Source organism: Phycodurus eques, chromosome 2 (genome assembly GCF_024500275.1).
Source record: "Phycodurus eques isolate BA_2022a chromosome 2, UOR_Pequ_1.1, whole genome shotgun sequence".
Taxonomy (NCBI): Eukaryota; Metazoa; Chordata; class Actinopteri; order Syngnathiformes; family Syngnathidae; genus Phycodurus; species Phycodurus eques.
Genome location: NC_084526.1, coordinates 42,935,770 through 42,957,306, shown reverse-complemented (window position 1 = coordinate 42,957,306; position 21,537 = coordinate 42,935,770). Strand labels below are relative to the sequence as shown.

The 21,537-nt window shown below is 42.2% G+C and overlaps 1 protein-coding gene across 2 annotated transcripts; it reads left to right on the top strand.

The window, feature by feature from the left end:
- Nucleotides 1–10,676: 10,676 nt before the first annotated feature.
- Nucleotides 10,677–19,189, top strand: cops2 (COP9 signalosome subunit 2). 2 transcript variants are annotated; one of them, XM_061670890.1, is made up of 13 exons: nucleotides 10,677–10,883; nucleotides 11,296–11,409; nucleotides 11,487–11,564; nucleotides 11,660–11,785; nucleotides 12,421–12,510; nucleotides 12,596–12,673; nucleotides 13,390–13,564; nucleotides 13,653–13,831; nucleotides 13,913–13,965; nucleotides 14,338–14,435; nucleotides 14,511–14,593; nucleotides 15,568–15,626; nucleotides 18,720–19,189. In XM_061670890.1, exons 1-13 carry the CDS (start codon nucleotides 10,830–10,832, stop codon nucleotides 18,862–18,864), a joined length of 1,332 nt encoding a protein of 443 aa, XP_061526874.1. In that variant the 5' UTR covers nucleotides 10,677–10,829; the 3' UTR covers nucleotides 18,865–19,189. The 2 variants fall into 2 exon arrangements, with proteins under 2 accessions (XP_061526874.1, XP_061526875.1); XM_061670891.1 differs by lacking the exon at nucleotides 18,720–19,189 and adding an exon at nucleotides 18,570–18,621 and having other exon boundaries at nucleotides 10,700–10,883.
- The last annotated feature ends 2,348 nt before the right edge of the window (nucleotides 19,190–21,537 follow it).

The following is a 21,537-nucleotide window of genomic DNA, read 5'->3' as shown; positions in this document are numbered from 1 at the left end:
GGCAATGTCAGGCTCTGCGAGCGCCTGTTGGTGCAGATTTACCGGCCTTAACCCCTCAAACACCTGCGCAGCCCCCGTTACACTGGGATACACTCCTCACACACCAGATGAGGATGGAGTTGGCCTGTAGAGATGTGTGTGTGTGTGTGTGTGTGTGTGTGTTAGTTACTGGCAGATTGGTGGGTTCACAGGAGGTGATGTCAACTGCACAAATTGATGAGACAGACAGCAAAGGAAACCTCTCACACAAAAAAGATCCAGGCCCTGCATCTAATTTCAGTTTGCTATGAAGAACGGTTTTATGAGTATTATGCAAACTCCATACCATATCGTACCATGTTGACCTGATGACCAATAAGCACAATTTCGACAATATTGCTTCGTATGACAAACCAGATAACTCAAAGTTACATGAGAAAGCCCGAAATGATAAAGATGAAACTTCAAAGGCGAATGTTCATTTAGTACTTGCGGTACTGTACCGGTTCAGATGTGAGAGGCACTTATCCCTCGTTGCAGACCGGTTCCGTGTGCTCTGTTTGGAAATCGCCATATTTCTAAGTTGGTAAACGACCACGTGACTGCGCATTTACGTCACGGCGAGAGCATGTGCGCACGATTCATTGTTCACATGACCAAAAAGCCTTTGGATTGGTTTGGGAAAGGAATTTTCCAGCCCTGTGAAACTGAATGAAATTCCATTCGGTTTCAGCCTGTTCGTCGCGAGCGAGGCGCTTCTATGGCGCATTTTTATTCGGTTTGGGCTTCTAACCCCATTCGGTTCAAAATATTAGGGTCCATGTAAACCAGGCTACTCGCTTGCTGCTCCCTGGAAGTACCCTGGCACTAGTTGCTTACAAACTTTATAAAAAGGTCTGTTGATGAATGGGAATCTGACATGAGAACGCCTTTGGAGAACATCATCAGAACGTCATATTGCAATAAAGTAGGAACAGGAACAGAGGCGTGGCACATTCATGTTTGCGTTCCATTTGCAGCTCTGTCACAGATTCAGGCCACCTTGAAGAATCTGAAAAGCATTCTAGTTGTGTTTGTCAAAGTGCACTCGGTGTATAGCATCTGACAGCACCTCGCCTCACAAAAAGACCACGTAATGTGGCCGAAGGGGTGGTGCTGGTGCAGCAGCAGGGGCGGGATCCTCGATGCGTTATCGCGCGAGACGGGGAGACTCGAGACTAACAGAAGTTCAACGGGCCTTCCCCGACAGACGGCTCAATTATAGCCAGCTCACGTGGATGTCTCCTCTACAAAGTAATGATGTCATTCAGAGAAGCCTTCTCTCCATCTGGAGTTCCCCTCATGCTTGTGTGGAACACCGGTTTTTGCGTGCAACACAGGATCAAGGTAAAGAAGGTCCGGTACCCCCTTTGCCTCTTCCACACCCGCCCATTTAACTTGCATGAAGTGTGGTCACGCACACATACGTAGAGTGAGCGAGCCGCCGACTGCTGCCTCGTCAAAGAAACCCGCATAAACCTGTGTGTGACTTGATATATTCTTCCACTTGTATTGTTGGTTTGGCTCCATACAATGGACGTAATTTGGCAGGCGCCGTGTTAGACGTGATATGGGAAACATGTCAGATGGAGTCATTGAGGCCATATCAGTCAGGTGATCTCTTTTGTGTAAAGCTATTAGCTTATCGTGTTGTTAAGATTGGCCAAAGAATGAGACAATACATGATAACTATATACATAGTAATACAATTCAAATGAACCACACTCTGGATGCGGTGGTGTCATGGTTTCCACATCAGGAGCAGTACCTCTGATAGGCAGACAGGGCTGGTGGGCCCGTTTTTTAAAGAGGGCCACCGGAGTGTGTGTTCTATCTTTACGGGGCTCAAACTCTTCGGGCATCCTTGGGAAAGTATCCCAGACTCCAGCCGTTAGTCAGATTTCAGATTCAGGAGGAACAGTGTGGTTTTGAGCTCCATTTATACCTTCAGCAGCGCGTTGAAGGGTGCAATGGGCAGATGACCATTTCCTTCTTGATGTTCAGTGGGTGTGATCCAGGAGTGTAGAGTCCATGGCTTACTGCTGCGTGCTGCGGACCACGCTGTCCCTGTTCAGGCGAGATCTTGGTTCGCCTTGCCGGGAGTAGGTTAAACCCATTCATGATGGAGGTTGGACTTTCGTGGCGGTGGTCGAGAGCCGATGCTCTTTTGTGGGTCCGTGTCTTCGCAATGACAAATCAAAGAAACTACCGTCCACGTCAAACCACATTGTACTGATTTAGTTCTTGGTCTGTGCCACATCCATGCATGATCTTCGGTTTAGTAGTTTTTGAGCATGCAAAACCGACAATAGTAATGCAACCATAAGGAGTAAGGCTAATGGACAGTTTCTTGCAACAGTGAAAGATGACAGTTGGAGTAGAATTACTACGAAATGTAACAATGTTACGTTACTACTTAATACTATATTCGCAAGACTGTGTAGCAAAGTAAATTGAAACGTCACGTATAACGCACGACTGTTCTATAATAGTTGTTGTTTGATTGAATTAGCTAATTATATATTATTTCTGAGCGTTGTAATGACAGGAGAGTCAAGCAATATATTGAAAAAAAGATGAGATCATTAAATGAGATCATCGTAAAATAATCATCCCCCGACATCAATCGCAACAGATCCTCAGCGGTCTACCTCCAACTCTCACGCTATCACACTGATGTCATTCGAAAGCTCTTTAAGGGGATTTTTATTTGTTCGCCACTAGCAATAAAAGACTTTCATCACTCTACGCTCCGCTAGAGAACAAACAGGTACGGAAACATTGGCAATAAGCAGATTATGATCCTTATCAAAGGGACTTTATACCATGAATAACAAACTTTGGATCTCTTTCCACAAGTGATGTGTCCCCTCCCTTGACATGAAAAGCAAGTGCAAACCACGATCCAGCCTTTTTTGCTTTTCCCCGTCTGACCACCTGTGTCTCGCAAGCTAGTGCCAGTTGAGACATAAAGCCAAATGAAAGCCAGACTTACGCTTTGGAGTCTAGTGAGTTGCAAGGAGGACATGTAATGGGAAAGCAACACACACGCACGTACTGTACACAACAGTCATGTGGCAACCCATCTGTTCAATGCTTGCATGCCAAGCTGTAATTTTCGTGTGTCTAAGTTTGTCTTTGTGTTTGCGTGTGCCGATATTTTCAAGTTGTCACGTGACCACCCAAATAAAGGTGGTCCGTATCTGACCGTATCTTCTCCGCCCCGACGCTGCTAGCCCCGGCAAAATCACCAACTGTGAGGCTCTCTTTTGACCACACGCACACTGCACCATGCCCCCACATTTTGTAGGTAAACAACTCCAGATTGATGAGGCTGAGTGGAATTCCCGCCGTTGTGGGAAAAGTGCCCAGAACCATTTGTAAGTCCTCTTCTCCGTCGCCTCTTAACTCTTTGCAGATTGTAAACCTCTGGATTTGTATATTAAATTACTCTCTTAAAGTTCTTGCGACCTCTCCGCAGGTCATGACAACCCCCAAAACTAACCGCACGAAACACAATGTAATCATCCGTCGCTGTCTTTGAAGGCAGACAAAATACACATTAGCCTGTTGCCTCTGTGTAAATATGTGGTCACTAGAGTTATACAGACAACAATCTGAACAGGTATATTCACTCACCTTATGTCACTACTAAGGTCTGCCGCACACAAAACGGACTGAACTGTTTCGCGGTGCGCGGGGTTCGGCAACTAGTTTTCATGAGTGGCCCGCCGTCAATCAGTAGTTTTGCTGCGATTCCGAATTTTATTCAAAATTATTCAAAACAGAAATAGGCTTTCAAAAGAAGAAAACTATTTTTTTCAGGTTCTACGGTGAACAATACAGTAAATAAAGTTTGTAAATATTGTGTTTTGCAATAATACTCAGCTTTATTGAACATTTCATAAGTACATTTGGTTATAAAGCAAAGCGTGGAGCGTTTCCGTCGCCAAAACAGATGCAGTCAGTGAACGGGGTCGTGGACCATTGCGAGCAGCCTCTCAAAATATCCTCACTGTCGCCGTTATTATTGCCTGTTTCCTCTCTTTGTGGCAATCTGCTGACTTCATGACAATCGCGCCCTGTTTTTGTGGTTGTGTAATACAGTACAGTATGTGGAGCTTCAAAACCCAATACAGGGTCACAGTTTTTCCCTCGCAGTGCATTGGTAGACGCGTGGTGCTCATTTGCTTGGTGCGCGAGTGGGAGTTTTTTTTTTCTTCACAGTGGTCCAATTCAGTTGTGTTTGGTTGCTTGGTGTGCGGCGGGCCCAAATATATTTCGTACGCAGCCCACGACGTATTTTTGATGCACTTTTTGTAAGATATGATTGACTTCCTCAGGGGAGAAAAGAAGGTGTATGTTCGAGGTGCGCCGTTTATCTAAGTTGATAACGCAAAAGCGATGTATTGGGCTGTGGCGTCTATTAGAGTGGAGGCCACAAGAGTGAACACAAGCGAGAGGGACTGAGCGGTAACAATAGAAAAAATGATCGCGTAATTGACACCCGACCTGAAAGGGTTTATACTGTACTGTAATTGCCTATAGATGGACTACTTCTGTCAAAATGAAGCTCCTCTAATCACTTCAACACACCAAGAGGGCAACAAAGAAATATTGTTGTTCAAATTTGGGATTTGGGAATGCAGAACTGCAAATATTCTGGGGTTCATTGGACTGTATTTGAGCAAATAGAGAGGCAGCTGTCTTAGCGGTGCAACCATGTCAAGACACATCTTGCATTGATGATCACGGTCGCGTGCGCGCACCAAGGCAGTCGCACAAACACGCACGCACGCACACACGCACGCACGCACGCACGCACGCACGCCACTCCACTCTCTCAAATATACACAACGCTTTGACACAAAAAGGCCTATCCACACTGTGATCGAGATATTTTCCCATTTAAAGCCTAAATCCTTTGCCAGAATTGGAATTTGTTGCCATTTAATGTGCCACTCGTAAACATGAAGTATATCAAAGGGATCTCTCAGTGTGACCCTCGACTCTTCACGATGGAAAGTTACTATTTGTGACTGGCTGGAAAAATCTCACATGGCTCCTTGTTAGGAGTCTCAGTTCAAAACGGATGAATCACGAGTAAAGGCGTAAACAAAGCGGATCCTAATGGTTGAATATGATATCTTTAATACGGCCGCCGGGATAATAGACGAGCTGTGCGAAGAGGGCTACTCTGCCTGTTATAGACAATATGCAGCAATGACTTTGACATCGACTTGCTAATTAATGTTCCTGCGTCGCTGCTTGTGCTCCAATTGAGCTTTTGCCCTCTAAGGATACAAACGTATTTATGGAGGTGTTGGTTTCATTTCTATTACAAAATGAAACATGCAAGATCATGACTTAACAGTGCGCCTCATTTGTTAGGTCGTGTAACCGGCATACCGTTTGTGATTGGGGGAGATTTTTGCACTGCTCAAGATATAGTACTCCACATCAAATAGAATTTCATTGCAATCTGTAGCCAAACACGCATTGATTTGTACGTAATGAATACAGCAGTAAGTTCTTCTAGTTGTGATCTTATTTATTCTCATATAAAGGGTCTCTTAAGGCGAAATCACTTTTTACTAAACCTAACGACAATATATTGAGCCAAATACAATCCAGATTGTACCCACACTGCTACTGAAGCTCATACCTGAACTTGGTTTGGCTGTTCTGATATGCTTTTTCATTTTTTTCCCCTCTCTTTCTTTTCATGTGTTCCTATTTTCAAGATAAGATCCTTTAAAGATCCTATAAAGCGAATTCAGAGATTTACAGTATTTCTAAATACATGATACATGTTTGAAGATACCTGCTGCAAACATGTGCAAAGACTAAGAAGTATACTGTAAATACTAAGATATGGAGATTTAGCGTTGCAAAGTTTTTTGTTTTTGTTTAAATTGTTAGTCTCCCTGATTTTTTGTGTGCGCTCGGCTAAAACGGCGCCGCGTGATGCACTTTGGAGTCTGGCATCAGTCGCCCCAACCCCATTATATAAGAACTTGAGCTCCTTTGTTCCCATCAGTGGTTATGTGGGGCAATTACGAAGTGCAATTAGCTAGCTCGCCGCGCTTACACCCGAAAATGCATCTTCCTTTCGGATAGTCCACTGGCTTCCCCTTTTTAGAGCACCTTGTTGTTGGCTGTGAGTGCACACATGTCATGCAGCGGAGGGGGGGAATCTTTTTTTTTTTTAAAGCCAGCGTTTGGACTGGGTCTTCGAGCAGGCGTGGCTGATTTAGAGTGCCTCGTTGTTGGCCGTGAGCGCGCGCACGTCACAGAAAGAAGAGTCTGTGTAAAGGAAAGGTTTGTTTGCTCGATTATAAAGTTCTGTAAGAATTGAATATTGAATTGCAAATCAAAATGATTCATTTGAATTCTCAAATCAACGACAAAGTGCGAATACATTGCATGTAGGGCCTGCTGTGGTCTAGATCGTGAATCAGTCCTATTCTTGTGGCGGGCAGGATGACACTATGGCAATGAAACAGATGAGGCGCTGATAATAGCTGAGGGGTAAAGACGTAGAATATTTGAAGCGTGGCGTCATGCGTGTTTTTACAAGTTGGATTGAAGTAAGGCACGGGTGGGGCAATGTTTTTATCCTACTTCTGACAATCACGTTTAAAACGTAACCGAATAAGAAGAGGGCAACTGCTAGCATGCCGCCCCATTATCTCATCAGCTGGGACTTTCTATAACTCTGTGCTGCCTTGACTCGACGTGTTTTGAGTTCTTAAGCAACAACAAATTCTCAAAGTGCTTCCCCTTCCCTCTTCTGGGTGATATCATTATGTCTAATTGTTCTGGTATCCTCGTTGTCAGAAACCACGAACGTGCCCGACTTCACAAATGCAGTCTATCTGAGAAGTGTGGGGCCAGCCTTAGATGAGCGTTAGCTTGTCGCTCTTACCAATTGGGCGTATATATTTGCAGACACCACAACACTGTGTACACCTGAACGTTTGGACGAAAAGCAACACAAGCCACAGCCAAGATTTTCCCTTTACTGTCTGAAATCATAATACAGTTATATCCAGTTTTTTTGCGGGGGATATCTTCCGGACCCTCCCTCGATAGGTGGAGATGGGTAGACCGTAATAGTTAGGTTTTACCCCTCACACATGATGTAAACATTTGAACTTATGAAAACACACTTTCTAAAGTATTCCTGAGCACCTTTCTCACTCTCTCACTGTTAAGACATGGGAGAATGTCGTATAACATCACTGAGGAAGCAAAAAGAAGAAGACTCGCTCACACAGTTCTCCAAATAAGAGGCGAAGCGTGCTTGCTTCCAGCTGTTTGTTTGTCACTCCCAGTTTAAGTTTATTGTCAAACTGACACATGAAGCATTGTATATTCACACCCAAATGTTCAACCAAACCATATAACTTCGTCTAACCAGAGTCCATCAGACTAACGCTAACACATAAACGCCATAGACAGGCTAAGGAAAACTACCATAGATGTGACGGTAATTTTAAAGCTTAATTTTAAACAACTGCTGCGTTAACAAACTACGAAGCAGCAACACATACAAGAAAGAGCATACAACAATGCTCACAGGCATATATTCTCTCTATTGCTATTACTGTTGGGTACAACACTATTAGATAGGGACCTTCTCTGCCTCTTATTCTTGCTGTGAATGATGCTGCGACTCTTCCAGTAGACCTCGCTCCTGCTAGGCACTTTGTGACAATCCGTTCTAAGTGTCCGTATTTTTGTTGTTTTTGTTTTTTAACTCGGAAAATGTTTGAATAACATAAACCGCCAATAAGCGTTTTTGAGTTTGGTTCCCCCAGAAAAGGAACACAAAAAAAAAAGAAAAAAGATCTACAAAAAGATGAAGGCGCAGTTGCCCAGCCGCGGGCATGCGGGGGTCATTGACAGTACAGTGAAGAAATAAAAAAAGAATCATCATTGTTATGCTTTACGTTTGTACTCATGTACATTTCATAGTCTGTACCCTTTACTTGTACTTAAATACAGATGTTGAATCAGCACATCTACTTTTACCAGTCTTTTTATAACAATATCGCTTCCATCGTTCGTGGGAAATCCATTCCCCTTTGAGCTTGTTAGTGCCTTTACTGATATGAGAAGAATCATTTTCAGGTATGTGAAACGTTATGTTGACATATCAGGGTATAGTAGGCCCCGTCATCGTTTTGTAACATTTTTGCTGTTGTGCTTGACAACGGGGACACGCTGTTCGTTATTAAGTATTTATGTTGATGCACTTTGAATGAATGATTTCGTTGACAGACACTAAGCACGCACTGCTGCTCCAATGACTCATCTCACGCATGCAACAAAAGGGCGTGAACATTCTGGAGCTCGTCCGCAGAACGTCCGCAACATGTGCAGACATATTACGGTTTCCATTTGAATGCTGTAGACAGCCACGCAGTGTCAATATACACACGCGTCCATCCAAGTAATATTACTGTGGACATTTTTGAAAGCGTTTCGGGCTGTAAGTCGGACGAGGGACCAGTGGATATGCACTCTTCCCTCTCGCACCAGTGTTTGGGATTCATGACTGAATATTGTAAATATTATGGCTCAATTCGCTTCATAGCATGATAGACTTGGATTTTTCACTCACGCTCACTCATCAGTTATTGTTTTCTTCCAATAAACCTATGACATAAAGTGTTTGCGTGGGTTTTCAGCACAAGAATCTCCCATTAGTGCTCGAGAGGAGTGCAACCCTCGTGAGAGGATCTCCAGTCAATTTCGAGAAAGTGTCCGACAAAATCGAAATGGGAAGTTGAGGTGCCGAATTCTGGAAATACAGTGAACCCCTACCATTCGTGGAGCTCTGCCGCGAATAGCGAAAATTCAAGAATAATGTATGCCCCCGCCCCGCCCCACGCACGCCCTTTCAAAAAAAAAGGCTCAGAATTGCCTGTAGATGCCGCAAGATGGTGACAAAGGCGACGTAGCACTACCTTTGTCTCAATGAAACTCCTCAACTCACTTTGACATTGTTCCTTGGCACCAAGATGCCACCGGAAGGCAGTTAAACACTCATTTTGTCTAAATGAAGCTCCTCAATTCAACGTAGTTCGTTGGCACCGCGATGCCACAAGATTTCACCAAAGTAATACTTTTATCGCTTTGGCCTGGGCTCAAAACAGCAGAAAGGTGGGTTTTACAGCAAATAACATAATAATGTCAATACCCTCTTGGATGGAGGGGTTCACTATATTGTATTGTGGAGGGAAAACAAACAGCGTTCGCTGGCTAGATCACAGATTTCTGTGTGTGGAAGGAGTTTCATTCTTTTGAGGTCCAATTGACTGCTAGTAACATCATGCACACCCCAGATGGAACAGCTGGCATCGTCATCATCATTGTCTGTTTTCTCTTTTCTGTTTTGTGCCCTAAAATGGCCCCCAAGCCATCTTCGACTTTGAAGGCCGCTGGTAGTGAGTCTCAGTGCCAGGGGAAGATCCTGACCATTCGAAAGAAGCTCAAACTCCTGGATATGCTTCAGGAAGGATCGAGTTACCTGCCGCTCGCCATTACAGCTAAAAGTTGTGAAGTGTATCTTTACTGGTGAGTAACCACACTGAGTTTTTTTATTTTGGATTTCATGTTCATCCAAAAATGGTAAATGGAGTGCACTTATAGGACAGCGCTTTATCCTCCACCTTCGCAGTGCCCAGAGCACTTTACAGACGCTCACATTCGCCCACACATATAGACCAATCAGCAGCAGCTGCCAGGCCCACTGCAGGCAATTTAGTGCCCAAGGACACGTCGGCTGTGGAATGTCAGTTGAACCACCAACCCTAACCCTATTGTTATTACAAACATGCAGCGTTTTCGATACATTTCATGCATGCATTTTTTTTACATTTCAAATGTGTTTTTTAAAATATGTTTAAATGTGTTCAAAGCCTGTGAGAGGGGTAAAACTATTTCAAATGTTTTGCTAAATTAATACAACAAATATTACATGAGGTTGGATCATTTTAAGGCGGCCTCCAATTAAATGGCTCCAATTTATTTTGGAAGAAATTCCTCAGCATTTCGGAACCATGATTGCGCTGAGTTCTGTACGTGGAGGATGTCGTCGTAAAATACGCTTTCACGCACTGCCGCAAGTGCGTTTCCGGGTTTTGGAGCCAGCCAGCACAAGCCATGCAGCCATCCATTTTCTTTTATCGCTTATCCTCACCAGGGTCGCGGGGTGCTGGAGCCTATCCCAGCATTTATAATGTTGAATGTAACAGTGGTGGTCACTGGAGGAAGGGGGAGCCGTTTGATTGGTGAACTCGACTTAACTCGACTCGACCCCGCCCTCTTTCCGTATCCACCGCATATGGCCAACGTTGAAGATTATTTTGTCCCTTGGACTTTCATCTTTTGCTGATGTCACAAGTCAGATAGTTACAGTATTTTCTATAAACGTTGCCCAAATCCTTTCCTCGTTTTTAACTAATTATTATTCATCTGATTCTGATTCTGATTCTGATGAGGAGAAAAAAAAACAGCAACAGTTGGGTAACACAAGGACATGAAAATTCATTGCGATTGAGCAAGTTCGTGGTGCCTCAAGCTTGATTGGAAAACAAAGCATCGCTAAAATAGTGTCTTGGCCCAACTCGGCTGTCGACGACCCAAGATGGAGAGGCGATCCAACAGCGCCATCTATTGACGGAAGGCGGTCGGTGTCGCCGCTTTGCCACCCTGACACACCACCACCTCCCATCGCCGCAAAACACAGCACAGGCCGACCAACTATTCGTCTCGGAACAAGGACAACACGGACCTTCGCAATGTCTGACATGGAGGACGATTTCATGTGTGATGATGAAGAGGACTACGACCTGGTATTTCCATTTCAAATGACACAACTCTTTCCTTTTATCTCCAGCAGAACTGGAAAGCAGCGATAATGCGGGCTAGCTAGCGTTAGCCTCGTAGTTAGCTTGTTGGGCTAATACAGTCTACTTGCTGGCCACACACACACACACACACACACACACACACACACAGAGTTGTTGCACTCATGGATCTGACTTAACAAAAATATATAACAACCTTGGAGTACAGTTTAGTGAAACTTGCATGCATTCTATGACTAAAACTCCTTACTACAGCCGGCTAGTTAGCAAATACGTTGGCTAACTTTAGCAGACGCTCGTAATAGCAGAATACCACAGGAAGAGTTGATGTTGTGCTTTGCTTCCCTGAACTTGTGTTATGCTATGTTAGCAACTTATTATGATGATGAATACTCAGGAATACTCAGAGGACAGTAATTCAGAGCCAAATGTTGACTTGGAGAACCAGTACTACAACTCCAAAGCATTGAAGGAGGATGATCCGAAAGCAGCACTCTGCAGTTTCCAGAAGGTGGAGTGTTTCTCAATGAAATGTTGGCCCTCACTTAATTTTAGTCTTGTTACTCACTGTCATGTTTTGATGATCAGGTATTGGAATTAGAAGGCGAGAAAGGCGAATGGGGGTTCAAGGCACTGAAGCAGATGATTAAAATCAACTTTAAGCTGGTAAACAACCCCACACTGATCCATAACATGTAGCTGATAGTACTGTATCATGGCATATCTCAATCTTTGCTTTGCGTTGAAATGTCTTGCGGCAGACGAATTTCCCAGAGATGATGAACAGATACAAACAGTTGCTGACGTACATCAGAAGTGCAGTCACCAGGAACTACTCAGAGAAGTCCATTAACTCCATTCTGGACTACATCTCCACCTCTAAACAGGTACAATTAATGACTAGGAAGCACATCCACGTGCCAGTCAAATTTGTGACGTCTCTCTGTACGCTGGTCCCTTGAGATACGAGTGTTGCATGGTGGCAGTGAACTCACTTTACAACAAGCAACAGTTTGGCAGATAATGACCAATTCTTCAATGAAAAGGCTTCGAGCTGTTTAATGCCACTCCCAGTCAAGTTGGTCAAACCTCGACAGTGGATATAGCAATATTCTAGCTACACGTTATCGTTTGTGAAAATCGACAAAAAATACTGCAACTTACTTTGTCCCTTGTGTGTGTCTATTCTACTGCTCCCAGTTGGCCAAGGTGCGCACACCAGAATAATCAGCTCAATGTCCTTTGAATTGAGCAAAAACTGTTTAATTGCTTTGTATTTGTCATGACTGTATGTGTTTTGAAAGTACAATTTTATAGTGTATTTTCCTGACTACAAAACAATTTTTTTTTTTTTTTTTTTTTTGAAGGGGACGCAGGAACAGAGTAATGTCCAGTAGTTTGCGTAACGAGCATTGTCACGAAACAAATTAAACTGGCATCTCAAGGCACCATACTGTATGTTAGGTCTCTCTGTATGTTTTTTTTTTTTTTTTTTTTTAAAGTGAATTTCCTATGTTACCAGATGGATTTACTACAAGAATTCTACGAAACTACTCTGGAAGCTTTGAAAGATGCAAAAAATGACAGACTTTGGTTTAAAACCAACACTAAGGTAGTTGAAATTCTGAGTTAACCTTATCAGAGTTTCTATTTTTGCTGAATCAACTGTATGGAATTGCCTTTTCCCCCCACTCTAGCTGGGGAAGTTATACCTGGAGAGAGAAGAGTATGGAAAGCTGCAGAAGATCCTCAGGCAATTACACCAATCTTGCCAGGTAAACAGAATCTCACTACACGAGAGCTAATTATGTTGTGGTTGCACACCTTATTAATTGAATAGAAATTACTTCTCTGTCTATAAATTGCATCAGCTTTCCAACTATTTTCCCAAACAGATTATAACTATTATTATTTTTTTTAACATGCAAATGTAAATAGATAGATACAAGCCATGTCAGCAACAGCCTCAGGTAATTTATAAGTACGTAACAGCTTTCCTCAATGGTATCCCACACAACATTAGTGAAAAAAACAAATTAAATAATGATTCAATTAAAATGTTTTGCACATAAAAGTTAATTACAACCTCTCTTAATGTCGTACCTTAATAAATGTTAGAAAATAAACGCTTCTAAAAGATCAAATGTATCATACTTAAAAGTTCGATACAACTGAACTGTTGTCAACAAATGTACTTACTGGATTGATTCAAAGTTGAAGCCTCTGTAGCGTGTCCATTTTGAACATTTAATTTCGTAATTCTTTCGAGGATCACTAGAGGGAGCCCCACCGTACCACACATTGTCATTGTAAAGGAATTCAAAAAGGTTTTAAAGGTGCTAAAATGACCGTATGGCAGCATGTTGCTTTTTGCTGCACTTGAAAGGAACAAGATTTTCCTTGTTGTGAATATTTATTTTGAGTGAGTGGGAAAAATAGCGTGTGGATGTAGCGCTCGTGTCCTCTCGTCTTCTTTTCTTGTTCATCACAGACAGACGATGGAGAGGATGACCTGAAGAAAGGCACGCAGTTGTTAGAGATCTACGCTCTGGAAATTCAGATGTACACAGCACAAAAAAACAACAAGAAATTGAAAGCCCTGTACGAGCAATCGCTCCACATTAAATCTGCCATTCCTCATCCGCTTATAATGGGCGTTATCCGAGGTAAGCGGTTGACTCGTCAGCAACTTCCACATCGCACCTTAATAAAGCTTCTTTCTGATAGTTGACGTGCTGGTTTGGTTCTGAACAGAGTGTGGAGGCAAAATGCATCTGAGAGAGGGGGAGTTTGAGAAAGCTCACACAGACTTCTTTGAAGCCTTTAAAAACTATGACGAGTCTGGAAGCCCGAGAAGGACGACATGTCTGAAGTACCTGGTGCTAGCTAACATGCTAATGAAGTCGGGAATCAATCCTTTTGACTCGCAAGAGGTGTGATATTTGATTTACTTTGTTTATCGTCTTAGCTCATAACTGAAGTTACCTAATGTTCATTTTTTCCCCACCCAAAAGGCCAAACCATACAAAAATGATCCAGAAATCCTAGCAATGACGAATTTAGTAAGGTAAGAATGTTGTTTTGTTATTGGTGTGAATCCTTGTTAATCACCTCTTTAAAGGGGGCATATTTTACCAAAACAACTTGTTGTAATATTGCCTCTATGGTGACTCAGTAAACATGTGAAATGGGAATTCAAATCGTCCAAGCATTCCTCATTTCCAGACGTTTTTCTGCCGAGAGATTTGAATTTCCAAGCCCATGCAAATTGTAACGATTCACTGTGACTTAAATGTATTTGTTGCTCTTTTCTTAGTTTGCAAAAATAGTGTTTTTTTTTTCTATTCTGTATCATGATTGACAGCTGTCAAGATGAGTTTTTAGTGGTCATTTAGATACAATGTGTGGTGCTAATAACATTATTTGTTTGTCCCTTCAGCGCCTACCAGAACAATGACATCACTGAATTTGAGAAAATCTTGAAAACAAATCATAGTAACATAATGGATGACCCCTTCATCAGAGAGCACATAGAGGGTGAGTGGGGACTGTAACTGGTGGTGGTGGCCGTAAACATGCATCAAGAGTATTTTTTTTCATTTTTCTTTCCAGAGCTACTGCGTAATATTAGAACTCAAGTACTTATCAAACTCATCAAACCATACACAAGAATACACATCCCTTTCATTTCTAAGGTAAGACTCCTAGATCACCAATTTCTTGATTTTGTTTCATGTTTCATGGATGTATGTATTTTGGTTACAAAGGGTCTCCTATGAAATAATGGAAAAAGCAGCACGTTGGTCTTAGTGGTTAGCACGCTGCCTCACAGTTCTGTGGTTGGGGTTTCAAATCCGGGTTCTGGCCTTCTTGTTGGCGTATTATTAGGTAGTGTTACGAATCTTTGGCATAAGGCCGATATCTAGATACATGGGTAGCGATTCAATTAAAAAAACAAAACGATATCTTTAAGGGCGAAACGGTTCGATACGATTCAGTTCAGCAATATGATTCGATACGGTGTGGAAACAATGTGATACTTAACATTTGTTAATGTAGACAATCATAAAGAACCTTGACTCGACTTAACCCAATTCTAAAAAATGACATTCTTATTACTGAAAAAATGTCTTTTTTTTTTTTTTTTTTTCTAACCCTGTTTTCAAACATATAAAAGACCACTTATCCTTGAGCATTGTTGCTTTATGGTACTGTAAAAAATAATCAACTGATAACTGTACATATTTTCAAATATCAAATTAATTATATAAATAGACCACAACAATTTATTTTTCTCGAGAAAATAATCTTGTATAATTTGTCTGGTTTACCGGGGATTCCTATTGCTGACGTACCAAAAGTTGAAAAAGTAAGCTACAAAACAGTAGCTTACTTTGACATACTTTCACTTACTTTTGCGTATCCATGTCTGGAAGAGGCCCTGACTCCAATCTGAAGATAGCAGATTCCTTGCATTTTTTTTTTTGTATTTCTGCTGCCATAATGGCAAACGCACATCTTTGAGAATGTGGGCTGTGGTGGAGTACCCAGCTGTCAAAAGAATGAGAACAAAATGACAATACCACAGTCAGAACTGTAAATTCAAGCCAAACTTCCATCCACTTGTTGACTTGCAGAGTGACAATTGCCTCTTTGCCTTGTGTTTCAGGAGCTGAATATCGATGTTTGTGATGTGGAGAGTCTGCTAGTGCAGTGTATTTTGGATAAGTACGTGTCACCTTTGTTTACGCGCTCCAGTGGTGTTAAACGGATAATGTTTTGGTTATTTCCCCCAAACGGCCGTTATGGCTGTGAAACCATGTTAATATATAACCGCCTCAACATATTATTACATAGCCTGTACACAATAAATTGACAGGTGACTAGTTTTGAAATCAGAAGTCAAGAAAATGTTGGTTCAGCTTTTGTTCAATTTATTTTCAGAAGGATTTTGTTAACATAAAAATGGTTGCAATATCTCAGTGTTATATAAAAAAAAAAAAGAATAATAATTGAACAATTGCAATTTTGGTATAGACTTTAGCAAGAAACATAAGTTAGACCCAGGTGATTTACTGTCACTGGCCACATAAAATGAACAAATAAACAGGTTTGCTTGATTTTAAATACCTTCCTCATAGTTTGCATCTTTTCGCCCTAACAAGAACTAGGTGGAATTTATTGGCAGCAAAATTTAGTTTCATGTTACCAGAAGTGCGGTATCCTCTGTTCAAACGTTTCCTTGTTCCAGGAATGTGTGGATGTGAAAGCACTAGTTCACACTTAACGTTTATGCAAGTAATTAGTCCTCCACACTGTTATAAACTGCTTTGACAATTATTAATTTGTTGCTGACAATAAAAATCATTTGAACAATTTAATGAAGGTACAACCCCAATTCCAATGAAGTTGAACATAAATAAAAAGAGAATACAATGATTTGCAAATCATGTTCAACCTATATTTAATTGAATACAATACAAAGACAAGATATTTAATGTTCAAACTGATAAACTTGATTGTTTTTTGCAAATAATCATGAACTTAGAATTTTATGGCTTGCAACATGTTCCAAAAAAGCTGGGACAAGTGGCAAAAAAGACAAAGTGAGAAAGTTGAGGAATGCTCATCAAACACCTGTTTGGAACATCCCACAGGTGAACAGCCTCATTGGGAACAGATGGGTGCCATGATTGGCTAGAAAAGGAGCTTCCCTGAATTGCTCAGTCATTCACAAGCAAAGATGGGGCGAGGTCCACCTCTTTTTGAACAAGTGCGTGAGAAAATAGTCCAACAGTTTAAGGACAATGTCCCTCAACGTACAATTGCAAGGAATTGAGGGATTTCATCATCTACGGTCCTTAATGTCATCAAAAGGTTCAGAGAATCTGGAGAAATCACTGCATGTAAGCGGCAAGGCCGAAAACCAACATTGAATGCCCGTGTCCTTCGATCCCTCGGGCGGCAAAGCATCGAAAACCGACATCATGTGTAAAGGATATCACCACGTGGGCTCAGGAACACTTCAGAAAACCAATGTCAGTAAATACAGTTCGGCGTTACATCCGTAAGTGCAACTTGAAACTCTACTATGCAAACCAAAAGCCATTTATCAAAAACAGCCAGAAACGCCACTGGCTTTTCTGGGCCGAGCTTATCTAAGATGGACTGATGCAAAGTAGAAAAGTGTTCTGTGGTCCGATGAGTCCACATTTCAAATTGTTTTTGGAAATTGTGGACGTCGTGTCCTCCGGGCCAAAGAGGAAAAGAACCCATCCGGACTCTTATGGATGCAAAGTTCAAAAGCCAGCATCTGTGATGGTATGGGGCTGTGTTAGTGCCAATGGCATGGGTAACTTACACATCTGTGAAGGCACCATTCATGCTGAAAGGTACATACAAGTTTTGGAAAAACATACGCTGCCATCCAAGCGACATCTTTTTCATGGACGCCCGTGCTTATTTCAGCAAGACAATGCCAAACCACATTCTGCACGTGTTACAACAGCGTGGCTTCGTCGTAAAAGAGTGCGGGTACTAGACTGGCCCGTCTGCAGTCCAGACCTGTCTCCCATTGAATATGTGTGGTGCATTATGAATAAAATAAGATAACAGAGATCCCGGACTGTTGAACAGCTGAAGCTGTACATCAAGCAAGAATGGGAAAGAATTCCACCAACAAAGCTTCAACAATTGGTGTCCTCAGTTACCAAACATTTATTGAATGTTGTTCAAAGAAAAGGTGATGTAACACAGTGGTAAACATGACCCTGTCGCAGCTTTTTTGGAACGTGTTGCAGGCATAAAATGCTAAGTTCATGATTATTTGCTAATAACAAATCAAGTTGATCAGTTTGAACATTAAATATCTTCTTTGTAGTATATTCAATCAAATATAGGTTGAACATGATTTGCAAATCATTGTACTCTGTTTTTATTTATGTTTAACACAATGTCCCAACTTCATTGGAATTGGGGTTGTAGTATATTTGTACAATTAGACTTGTTTTCAATCCTTAATTGTCTCAATCTAAATTATACTTAACAAAACCAAATTTTCATGTACAGTGGATATAAAACGTTTACACACCCCTTGTAAAATGCCAGGTTTTTGTGATATAATAAACCTGAGACTAGGATAACCCCCCCCCCCCCCCCCTTCAATAGCCAGTACTTGCCAGGATTTCCTTCAGCTCTTTCAATTTAGCTGTCAATCTCTTGGCAGCCTGCTGGACCAGTTTTTCGTATTTTCATCAATTTTGGAGGGCTGTCCAGTTCTTGGTAGTGTCACTGTTGAGCCATAATTTTCCCACTTGATGATGAGTGTCTTCACTGTTTCTTGGTATATTTAATGCCTTAGAAATTCTTTTGTAGCCTTTTCCTGGTGATACCTTTGTCGCTTTGGAGGGTCACTGCGGAGGTAATAGTGAGGACGAAGCGTCAGATGTGACTACAAAAATGTCAGAAACGGCATGCCAGACCGGCTGAACTTTATTCGAGCTTAAGCACACGGCTACTTCCCTAGTTGTAAAGGGTGTGCACACTTATCCAACCATACTATGTCAGTTATTTTTACTAACCCTCTTGAAAATATATATATTTTTTGAGTTCACATTAATGGTGGAAATATTTTTGAAAGGATTTATCTTGTTCTCATTTTTTCCATCACAGAAACCTGGCATTTGAAGAGGGGTGTGTAGACTTTTGATGTCCACTGTATGTCAAACCAAAAGTTGTTTTGCTCTGTCCTCACTTCTTATGACTTGATGAATGTGTGTCTGCTACTTCTAGCTGATCTTGAACTCTTTGTGTTCTTCTCAGCACAATCCACGGGCGAATCGACCAAGTCAACCAGCTACTAGAACTTGACTACCAGAAAAGGGGAGGGGCTCGCTACACAGCTTTAGACAAATGGACAAATCAGTTGAACTCTCTCAACCAGGCCATTGTGAGCAAGCTCACATGATGCCACGGAAAAATAAAGAGACAAGGAAAATGGCATGTTTGAATACATCCATCATGTAGTCTACCGTGCTTCGGAGACGAGAGACGCCACACATTTTGGAAAAACGCCACCGATTTTCAAAAAGAGCCTTGAGAATGTGTTGTTTTGTCCTGACGAGAAGAAATCACTGACACTGTTGTTTTTCATGTATCAGATTGGCAGATCGTTCCATGTGCAGATATAGTGGTTCTCCAAATGTGTATGTATGAGAAGATACACAGACAGTAAAGTATTTTAATGTATACTGTTGCCTGTTGGTAATAAACTACTGTCAGCACTTAATAGATTCAACTTGAAATGGAGTATTTTCATTATGACGAGACACCTACCAATGGAAAGCCGTTTGATTTATTTGATATCCATCTTAAGGTCCATGTAACAGTAGGCTTTTTGTCCTCGCTAGTAAAAAAAATAATAATAATAATTCTGCGCACTAGGTTTATAGCCAGTAAATACTCCAAAGGCTTGCCGTAAAGCTGTTCGAGCATTTGTTGGACATCCTTGATGTCCGCCTTAACGTCCATGTACTAGTATGCTCTTAGTCCTCACAAGTAGTAAACGTTTGGCATACAAGGACAACTACACGTCTTGACTGAGGCAAAACTGCACTGGTTGACATCTGTGCTCCGAGTGAAGCGCTAGATGTTAACTAGTAGAATTCTGTAATGTCGTTAGTAGTACTAGTTGCACACCGTTGTCAAGTAGTGTACAGTTTTGCCTCACTAGTGACGTAGTTCTACCAGTATGACAAAGTACACCTACTACTGAGGTCAAAAAGTGTACTAGTATTAGAGGAATCCTCCACTGGATATCAAATAAATGCCATAAAGTTTAACGTTCATGTACGAGTATGCTGTCTGTCCTCGCAAGTAAGACAATTGGATATCAGAGAAATGGCTTGCCATAAAGCTGTTTGAGCATTTACTGACAGCGCGCTAGCTTTCCATTCACAATTCAGTGCGCTAGTAGGATATTGAATAAATGCTTAAACGACTTGTCATCAAGCTGTTCAACATCATTCAACATCGAATTACTGGTGAGGATGAAAGCGTTTCCAGTAGCTCCATGTGTTTAGTTTTTAAATGTCATTTTAGTCTAAAATGATGTTTAAAAACTAAACATGATAAAACTAATACTAAATGTTTTAGTATCCGTTTGATCAGTAACTTTTAACTTCCTGTTTGTCTATCCTATGGATATTGTGAATTTCCCTTGTGGATGAATAAAGTATATCTACATTGGAGAAGTCTACGAGAACAGCTGAACTTGATTTGGGGTTAATCAGAGGCTTAATGAAAGCTGGTGTGCGTTGAACAGTTGAAGGTATTTTTGTTTTACTAAGTGCTTCTCCTTATTATCACATTGGTAAAGTTGAAGTATAGCGGATCAGTCATTAAATGAAGAACACAAATAATCAGTTCTGCTTTTTTTCCTCAAAGACCCCTTATGATGACGACAAAAAATGGACTGGTGGTCCTGTGGGGGGTGCTTCGGGAGTATGGGGTACCGAACCCCCTGATACGGGCTGTTCGATCACTGTACGACCGGAGTCAGAGTTTGGTCCGCATATCCGGCAGTAAGTCGGACTCGTTTCCGGTGAGGGTTGGGCTCCGCCAAGACTGCCCTTTGTCGCCGATTCTGTTCATAACTTTTATGGACAGAATTTCAAGGCGCAGCCGAGGCGGAGAGGGGGTCCGGTTTGGTGGCCTCAGTATTGCATCTCTGCTTTTTGCTGATGATGTGGTTCTGTTGGCTTCATCAAGCCATGATCTCCAACTCTCACTGGAGCAGTTCGCAGCTGAGTGTGAAGCGGCTGGGATGAGAATCAGAATCAAATCTGAGACCGTGGTCTTCAGTCGGAAAAGGGTGGCGTGCCCTCTCCAGGTCGGGGATGAGATCCTGCCCCAAGTGGAGGAGTTCAAGTATCTCGGGGTCTTGTTCACGAGTGAGGGAAGAATGGAACGGGAGATCGACAGGCGGATCGGTGAGGCGTCCGCAGTGATGCGGACTTTGTATCGATCCGTTGTTGTAAAGAAGGAGCTAAGCCGAAAGGCGAAGCTCTCGATTTACCGGTCGATCTACATTCCTACCCTCACCTATGGTCACGTGCTGCGGGTCGTGACCGAAAGAACAAGATCCCGGATACGAGCGGCCGAAATGAGTTTCCTCCGCAGGGTCTCCGGGCTCTCGCTTAGAGAATAGGGTGAGAAGCTCGGTCATCCGAGAGGATCTCAGAGTAGAGCCGCTGCTCCTCCACATCGAGAGGAGCCAAATGAGGTGGCTGGGGCAACTGATTCGGACGCCTCCCTGGTGAGGTGTTCCGGGCACGTCCCACCGGGAGGAGACCCCGGGGACGACCCAGGACACGCCGGAGAGACTACGTCCTTCGGCGCGGGAACGCCTCGGGATCCCCCCGGAAGAGATGGATTAAGTGGCTGGGGAGAAGGAAGTCTGGGCGTCCCTGCTATAGCTACTGCCCCCGCGACCCGACCTCAGATAAGCGGTTGAAAATGGATGGATGCTTTTTTTGTTTTGGGAGTTAAATGTGGTACTTATATTGTTTGGTTTCCTTCTCAAATATTAAAAGAGGTTTTGAATGACTAAATTTGGACTTGTGAATATGGAATTTTGCAA

Coding starts and splice junctions, on each gene's coding strand:
- cops2 (XM_061670890.1), top strand. CDS start 10,830: ATGTCTGACATGGAGGACGATTTCATGTGTGATGATGAAGAGGACTAC. Junction 10,884..11,295: donor ATGAAGAGGACTACGACCTG/GTATTTCCATTT, acceptor ATGAATACTCAG/GAATACTCAGAGGACAGTAA. Junction 12,674..13,389: donor AATTACACCAATCTTGCCAG/GTAAACAGAATC, acceptor TGTTCATCACAG/ACAGACGATGGAGAGGATGA.